This window comes from Agelaius phoeniceus, chromosome 6 (genome assembly GCF_051311805.1).
Source record: "Agelaius phoeniceus isolate bAgePho1 chromosome 6, bAgePho1.hap1, whole genome shotgun sequence".
NCBI classification, from domain to species: Eukaryota; Metazoa; Chordata; class Aves; order Passeriformes; family Icteridae; genus Agelaius; species Agelaius phoeniceus.
Genome location: NC_135270.1, coordinates 27,460,196 through 27,469,231, shown reverse-complemented (window position 1 = coordinate 27,469,231; position 9,036 = coordinate 27,460,196). Strand labels below are relative to the sequence as shown.

Genomic DNA, 9,036 nt, shown 5'->3' with positions numbered 1-9,036 from the left:
ATTAGCTCTCCTTGTCTGCAATCTCTTATGGTCTTGGTGGCTAGCTGCTAATATTTTTTCATATGCAAAATATTTTGGCATTGGGACTATTGGTAGCAAAACCAATAAAGCCCTCTTCAGACATCAAAGGTGATTGCCATGCAGTATCAATTTAAAACATTTTACTTAGTTTTAACAACCTGAATGAAATGGGCTTCTAGCTTTAAAGAGTTTTGTTTCCCAGGTGCTTCTTTTTGCTCATAAATTGTCGTGAAATCAGTATTTTATGAAGGGTGTTTAATTTTTCAAATTTGTGTTGGACAATAGAGATATGGATCAGTGGCCATTTAGGTCTTTGATCATCTATTCTTATCAATTAAATCAAACTTAGACATTTGATTTGAAGGACTATTGCTATTTCCTCTCACAACTGTGTCCTGTCCCAGATCACAAATATGTTCTGCAGTTATCTCCCCAAAATGCAATTTTGCTTTAGCATCATCTGGAACTTGTTCAGTACAGTGTATTGAACTATTATGAAATCAGAGAGCATGTGAAAGGGATTGCAGGATGTATGGTAATTCAACACTGGAGACACACAGTAAGATACCAATTTTCTGCTCACTGCATCACAGTGTATCCCATACTCAAGCACACTTAAGGCCAAGAAAAGTCCAGCAGAGACAGATGTGAAGCTTCTGTTTCTGGTGAATTCTTCCTTAGAGGTAACTGGAGAGAGAGAAGTATTCTTTTCTAGATCTGGAGCTGGTTAAGAAGTTGATTTTTACTGGTTTTACATAAAGAAGCATTGTGAAAGAAAGGCAGATGCTGGAATCTACGAGTTTGTCAAGGGTCAGCCAAGATGAGCCTTACAAGAGTCCCTCAGAGCCTAAACAAGTAGGCAAGAGTTATAGAAGAGCTATTTCTTTCCACAAATTTTCCAACAAGGTACATAGATAATATCTGCCTTATATTCTAAAATCCTGCTCACTGTTTTATTTGAGCAGCCACTCATGAGCTCAAACTAAAGTACCTGAACTGTCAAAATGGGTATCATGACTGACTCCTTAATGCCTGCCAAGGATGATATCATTATATTTGTCAAAGTCCTCCCATGACTGCAAAGTTCTGGGCATTTCAGCAGCTTTGTAAATTCTGCAAGCTCTGAGGAACTCTGGTGCAGTTTCAGTTCTCAACTGTTGTTCCTTGTTGGAAATATTTTTGGCAGAATTAGATACTCTGTTTGATCTTGCCTCTGTACTTTTTCAGTGATGGTGAGCACCTGCTCCTTCCTAGTTTTACCAGCCTCATACTGGTTAGAAAACACATATTCCTGAGACAATGAAACAGGAATGTAAATGTCTTGTATGGCCTACTTTACCTTTTGTATGTCCCATCTCAGAATCTGTGATGCACCCTAAAATCTCAGGTGATCTGAAGGAAACCAGAAAAGGTAGCTTCTCAGCCACTGGCATGGTGCCTCATATGTTCACACTTGTTTTGTCCCAAGTGCCAGTTCTGGCCCTACTACTAGATTTTCTTCAAACAGAGGCATTTGACAGCCTTGTCAGCTTGACAGCCAATGTCTGGGACAAGCTCTCTCCAGCTCCATGCCCTGCAGCACTTCCTGTGGAGAAAATTTCTGCAGAGAGAACCCTTGGGTAGGAGAGGTGACAGAGGCCTAGAGATTGGCCCATTGTTTCCCTTCCTTGTACAAAGTTGAGCTAGTGAACACATCTTTTGTGGGTAAAACACCTCTTTTTGTGTACTTTTGTTACTAATATTTGCACAGTTACTGTGTGTTTCTTATCCCACTGTTTTTTGCTTTCAGTAAATTGTTATCTCAACCCATAAATCTCTCCTTTTGTCCCTCCCTTACCGGATGGGAGGGAGACGAGCGGGTGGCTTATCTAGAGTTTAATTTCTGGCTGGTGTTACACCACTACAGGGTGGTCCAGTCATTCCCTACCTCAGCTGGACACTGCTGTGTTAACTCTGCAGGGCCAGGTTCCTGCAGTAGAGGGTGCACCCATGAGGGTGGCCAATGTGAGAAGCTGCCAGAAGCTTCCCCCATCTCCAGCAGAGTCAATGCCAGCTGGCTCCAAGACTCACCCACTGCTGGCCAGGGCCGAGCCCATCAGCAGCAGTTGTACTGCCTCCAGGATAATATGTTTAAAAATGGGAAAAAACCTTGTGCAACATCAACTGAGAGGAGTGAAACCATGTGAGAAACAGACCTGCAGATATGAAGGTCAGTGAAGGAGGAGTTGCTCTAGACTTTGGAGCTGCGATTCCCCTCATGCCTGTGCTAAACAATTGCTAAATAACTATTTAACTGGTTGTTCAATGGCCATGGTGAGGCAGGCTGTCCCTCTCAGCCCTTGGTGGCCCATGGTGGAGCAGATATCCACCTGCAATCCCTGGAGAACCCCACATGGAGCAAGTGGGTGCCTGAAGGAGGATGTGACACTGTGGGAAGCCTGTGAAGGAGCAGGACCTGTGGGCCCATGGAAAAAGGAGTCCATACTGGAGCAGGTTTGCTGGCAGGGACCCACACTGGAAGGGTGTGTTTCTGTGGGACTGCACCCCAATGGAAAGGACCCACCCTGGAGCCGTTTATGATGAATTGCTGCCTCTGGGAAGGACTCAGGTTGAGGAAGTTCATGGAGGACTGGTTTCTGTGGAAGAGACCCCACACTGGAGAAAGTGAAGCTGCTGGGGTGGAGGAAGTACTGAAAATCAGGAGTAAAATAAAGCCCAAGAAGAAGGGAGGGGTGGAGAAAAGGTGTCTTATGATTTAAGTTTTATTTCTGATTATTCTATTCTGATTTGATTTGTAATAAAGTAGGCTGATTTCCCCAAGCTGAGTCTGTTTTGTCTTGATGATAATTGGTGAATGATCTCCCCCTGCCCTTAATTAGATCCATTTGCCTTTCATTAAGTTTTCCCTCCCCTGTCCAGCTGAAAAGGATGGGGTGCATGATAAAGTGAGTTTGGTGGGCACCTGCTATCCAGCCAAGGTCAAACCACCACAGCTTCTCAGCGTTGCTTGGTTGTGTTTTGTTGAGGGTTTTGAGTTTTTTTGGTTGTGGCATTTTAGGAGGATTTTTGTGTGCTTTTTTGGTTTTTGTGTTGTTTTGTGTGTGTGTTTTTGTGGAATTTTTTGGGGGGAGTGTGGGGCAGAAGGGTTTCCCTAAGGGGAAAACATATTTTTCCGTAGTCTGGGTATTAACAGGTGTTCCTGCCTTCTCATCATCTTCATGTCCTTCCTCTGGACTTGCTTCAACTGGTCCATAATTTTTCCAGTGCCAGGACTCCAGAGCTGGGCACAGCACTGTTGGTGGGGTCTCACCCCTCCAAGAGCAGAGTAGAAGGGCAGAATCCCCTCCTTCAACCTGTTGGCCACACTTCTTTTGCATGTCTTTTATTGAAAGGTTGTTGAGGGTAGATTCCTAACCCTAAAATGGTTGCTTGCTTAAGTAATTTTCATTCAGAAAAAAAGTTGTAAGGTCAGAAATGACTCTATTGCATATGTTCCTGGCGTGTGAGGGTGGAAGGAGAAGACAGGTTGTGGCTGCTCTGAGCATACAGTATCACCTCCTGCAGCTCTGAAGAGGTGGTTTCATATCAGATATCTGGGCATGTTAGTAGCTGGACCCATACAATGGCTACCGATCTGCTCCTGCACAATTTTCTGTCAGAAATTTGAAGACTTTGTTGTCATTTTTACATCACAATTGGATGACTCTGCATTGTGTTTAAAATATCAAGATGTTAATATTTAAGATGAATCAATGTGTGCCTTGAAGTCTTGTGTTTGTTCAAGTCTTCTGAAAGCAGGAAAATTTATATCCCACTAACAAATATACAAATTAAATAGGGAAAACATCTACTAATAAGCAACTTCAGCCCCTCTATCTCCAAGAAAAGGAAAATAAATACAATTTGGTTGAAGAAAAGGCCTTCTAAAGTTATTTAATTTATGATACTTTTGTTTGCTGATTGTGGTGCTGTGTGCCTACATGTAGCTAATATTATCTTCTCTGGTTTGGTAATTGCTGAGGCTTCTAGAACATAGATATCCATGCATAAGTGCTGTGTGTTATCACACCCTTATCTTGAATTGCTGATAACTTTTGGCACCTTGGTGTGTACAGCCTTCCCCAAATACACACCTCTGGTATTTAGCTATCAAATAAACCCAGCAAACTCCCTCCCCTTTTCTTCTCATACTTTCCCTTCCATGCAATGAGGAAGGTGGGGCTCGGATATACCACTTGCTCCTCAGCAGGTGCCTCCTTAAATTTTGCAGAGGTAGTTTGTGAATCACAGCTGTTGCCTCTGACAGTGAAGTGACAATCCATCTCTGACCTGTATGCAGCTGGGAGCAGGATGGGCTCATACTGGAGTGCTCCTGAGGTAAGAGTGTGAAAGCTCTAGGAATTGAAGATGGCCTGAGGTGTGTTTGTGGCTGGGATTCTGGTCAGGAGAAGAGGACTTGTGAGCTTTTATTTCTAAGTGCATGCATGTATTTACTTATTTATGTAAGGATGACTTGTACCTTTGCTGGTATTAGTTGCCTCGTGGAAGGCAGTCTTGGTAGTGAAGTTCAGCCACAATGGGTGGTTGAAACGGAGGCTGGGAACCTTCTGAGTGCCTCACAGGAGCTTTCTGTGAATTTGGGACAAATCTGTGGTTTGACCCAAGCATTATGTAAGCTGTGCTCTTTCACAGTGCAGCATCTGCCAGCTGTGACTATAAAAATATATGGTGTCCAGGTAGCTGTGCTGGCAACCACCTGGTAGTGATGCACACAGGAAGGTCACTGCCTAAAAACAGTGATTAATAGTGATGGTCTTAGTTTCATATTTGTCCATGAATTATGCACAAAAAAATCTGGATCTGTCTCAGAAGTTGGGGCGGGGGTCTTTTTTTCTTTTGTTTGTTTATTTGTTTGATGGAACGTAAGTGGAAGGGAAAACCCTAAAACTGACTGTTGGGTTCCAGTGAATGAACATACTCTGTCTCCTTCTCAGTTCTGAAATGAACCTTCAGTTTGCTATGAACAAGTTATTTGATTATTCTGTGCCCTGCTTCCCTGGTTGTATAATGGAGATTATAGAGCTTCTCTCCATATACATGGATATGTGTTGAGATAAATGTGTATTGATGCTTGCAGATCTCAAATGGGGCATCCCCATGGCTTAAGAAATAACACACGAACGTCTAACCAATCTAGTGAAAGAAACACTAAGCATCTACAAATTCATATTTTTAAACAGAACTTGGCAATGGTCTTTGTGTGGAAAGTATGCATAGAAAGCAAGGAAAGAGACTGTCCTCTCTGCTCTTCCCCTTTCCCTTAACCACTGAAACAGCATCAAGAATAAAAGTAGAGACTTTTTAGAGATAGGGGAGTGAGGGGAGACTTTTTCTACCCAGAACCTAAACCCAGACAGATTACATTAAAACATGCCCTTATCTTTTGGAGTTAGACATAAAAACATACCAAGGTCAGCTTATCATAATTTGAGAGTGATGGGAGAATTTGTAACTTCTCACCCAGATCAATTCCTAACTGGACAAAAAGAGAGGAGTGGCATAACTCCCTTAAAGAATTTGGTGGAGTCATTTTGCTTGTAGAGAATGGGAGAGGAACTAGGTAATGCTTTCAGTGAAGCAATAGCTAAAGTTTCAGGTACTAAAATCTGCAAGAATTTATAATTATTTTGAGTCAGGTCTGTTATTTGCCTTTCCTTCTACACTTGACATTTCAGCTGATGATCCTTCTGCAAATATCCAGCATCTGGTTTGATTGGGGAAGTCTTGTTAACATCTCTTCCAAAGATGTTTTCTTGCATCTACTTTTTTCATGTTGTGCTGCATTGTGTTAATGGTGCCTCACTCACTAAACAGTGCCACAAAAAAAATTATTTCTTCTGTCAATGACATATATACACAGTGATAGTCCTTCAAAATTTTTCCATTTTTTAAACTCTATGTAGATGTGATTTTAACTTCCAAAGTAGTGCAAGCAGTTCATTGTGCAATTTTGTTGCATGGCTTTGAAAATTGCAACAGGAATTTGTGGGAGAGCATCTTTTATGAAGCATAAACAATTTAATGTTAATGCAGGTAATAAACTTTTTCATTTTTCTGCAGAGTGATGAATGCCCCTGCTGTTCATTCTTTGTGAAAATCATAAGAATGAAAAATCTGAGAAAGGCAGATCTGTGTGAGTATTGCAGTCTTTCTTTGCACTTTTTAGTAGTTTGGTTCTGAAAGCAGAGAATGTGTGCTTGCTACTGGCATTGTAACTAGTATCTGTGTATGAAGTGACACCATGGTTTCAAATATTGATGAATATTTGAATTTGGACTATGCTTTGAATACATTTTTATATAAACAATACATTTTGGTTTATAGCATGTTACTGTTATTAATGGAAATAACAAATGTCTACTGTGGTGTACTGTAAAGTACCTTAACTGCTAACAAGGTTTAGAGCCAGATCGATGAACAAATTCAGGTGTTAATTCTCAGTTGCAGTTTTTGAATTTCTTTTTACTTTAAAGAAAATAAAAGGTAGAAGGAGCATTATATGTCTTATTGTCAAAGAGCTTTTTCTGTCAAAATTTCACTGAAATGTATTCAAATTAGACTTTTCAGGATAAACAAATACCACTGAAATGTTTCTGAGGACTTGGAATGGGTAAAAGGGGGAGTGAAGAGAGAAAAATATCAGCTGTTCCTCAGGTAGGAGAAAGAAAGGTCAATATCTCAAATATCTGACTCAGAAATAACAAGTCAGGAACAAAATTGAAAGGAAGTGAATATAAATCTTTGTGTATCAAATAAGACCAAGTGAACACAGCACCTGTATTTGCCTCCATGGAGATTCCTATTAAATTCTTGGTTTTCTGCCATTGTGTCTAGCACAGGGATATTGCCTTTTTTTTGAAAACAGCAATTCTTTAGAAAAAAGTGAAAGGATGTTTCAATTTCCTCTTTGTCACTTCTATCTCAGCTGAACAGTTTTCTGGCATGTTACCACTCCAAGGGAATTTCTAAGCTGCCCTGACAGGCAATAGCATCAAGACAACCACCTGCAGAGCTGATAACCAAATGTGTACCTCTTGCCCTAAAATCAGGGATGTTTCTCTCTTTCTCAGCACTTCAAAATGTTTCGAAATGATGATCTTTACATTCTTACAGACAACAGAACTTCCAGAAATCCATAGCTATTTATCTTAGCGGCTTATCTTTTATTAGGATTTATCCTATATCTTCATTTTGAGCAGATGATTGATTACCTGACTTCAGGTTTGAAGCTATTACACTGGAGATTTGCTTCCAAAGCCAGATATGGAAGAAGGTCTTTGATACAAAGAGGCAGAAGAAGCAGCACTAGGTGACAGGGTCTTAGAGGAGCTGCTTCATTCACTCCCCATGCCAGTTGCTTTTTTTATTGTGTGCAAGAGAGCATCACATTTTATTTACCCTCTGAGAATCAGGACCAAGTTACCAGTGTCACAGCAGAGAGTCAGTGAGTTTTTATCTCCCCTGTGTACATACACTATCTCAGAGCAAATAATTTTGTTAGTAGAGCCATGTCACATGGTGTGATACACACAGCACAAGAAATGAGACTGTTAAAAAGCATTATATTGAATAAGAAAACCAGTGTGAGAGTGTAATACACTTCTTTATGTTGCTTACATTTATTTGTTTTAATTACTATTTCTGTACAACTTAAAGTTGTTAAGAGAGACAGAGATGAGGACAGAGAGTTGAAAGATGGCACACAAACAATTCCAGCTGCAAAGAGCCATTGGTGCTCTGTTGGAGTCAGAATCTGGTTTCAGAAGACTGCCTGTCAAGCATGAGTACACTTTGCTTTTCTTCAGCTGTGGTATTGCACACCTAATTGGCCCTTTTTGTGCAGAGGGACTGCTACCCACAGTGTCCATGTCTTCTTGCACATGGACATACAACATAGGACTTATTTTTTATTATGCTTAGCTGTGGCAATCACATATAATCTTTTCCCTGTGTATCAGACAAAAGGTTGTGTTTGCGCATGGTGTAAGTGTAATAACAAGGATTAGGCTACTAACACGCATTAAAGTCTGTTAGGAATAAGGTTTACTTATGAACCAGAAGGAATGGCTCGCTAATTATGAAGGTTATCTGGTAACTATGATCTAAGTAGTATGTATAATGAAGACATAGCTGTTGCAACTTCTAGGCATGTTTGAGTTTGGCTAAATTTTCCTAGTGAAAATTTAAAAGAACAGTGATACCAGACCAGTCCAAAGTCTCATTTGAACTGAGAACATGTCCCCAGAACTGGCCTACAATAAATGCTTTGGGGTACGGCAAACACTGAACCATGTTTTTTCCTGCCCCACTTTTTCAAAAGGTTTGTGGTTCTTGAGGTCTGTGGCTGGGAGATCTGGCTTCTGAGTCAACAGTAGTGTTTGCATTTAATTGTCATACCCCAGATTATTCGCTTCTGGAGGCCATTAAGGGATCTTATTTTGATACTTGTCATTTCACTTTGCTATGGACACAGATACTTATTTTCAGTTTCACAGGAAAACACCATTCCCAGTTTCAGGATGTTATTCTTTGGGGAGGTTTATATGATTATATTGCTAACTAAATAGTTACAGACATTTCTTTTTTCTCTTTGCCTTGCATGGGCAGCAGAAATGCCTGCATGAGAAAACCTAGTCCTTTTCAGGCTGGTGTGAAAAGGCCTTTTTTGCATATTAGATATTTCAGCTCTTACAACAAGACAACCGCCCCCTTGTATTTATCTCAAGAATTGCAGAATGCTAATCATTATATGACTGCTTTAAAACTGAGACAGCTTTGTGGCTCTCACAAATCTTCATAAATACTTCCAGCATTTCTGCAAAATCTGCCTGGAGGGTGCAATTTCTTTGCAACTGTCAAACAGGGCTTACCTGTGGCACCAGAAAAATGTGGAGTCACTGACAGCATCAGGAGCAAAAGTCACAAGCTGAGGTGCCTGGGCTGTCCATGCTCTTG

The 9,036-nt window shown here is 40.7% G+C and overlaps 1 protein-coding gene across 1 annotated transcript in view; it reads left to right on the top strand.

Annotated features, from left to right (window-relative positions):
- The first annotated feature begins 4,371 nt into the window (after nucleotides 1-4,371).
- LOC129121183 (cytosolic phospholipase A2 epsilon-like) overlaps nucleotides 4,372-9,036 on the top strand; it is a 32,306-nt gene continuing 27,641 nt past the window's right edge. Inside the window, exons 1-2 of the mRNA XM_054634240.2 lie at nucleotides 4,372-4,398; nucleotides 6,142-6,214. Coding sequence (XP_054490215.1) covers nucleotides 4,372-4,398; nucleotides 6,142-6,214 — 100 coding nt within the window. The remainder of the gene's footprint in view (nucleotides 4,399-6,141; nucleotides 6,215-9,036) is intronic.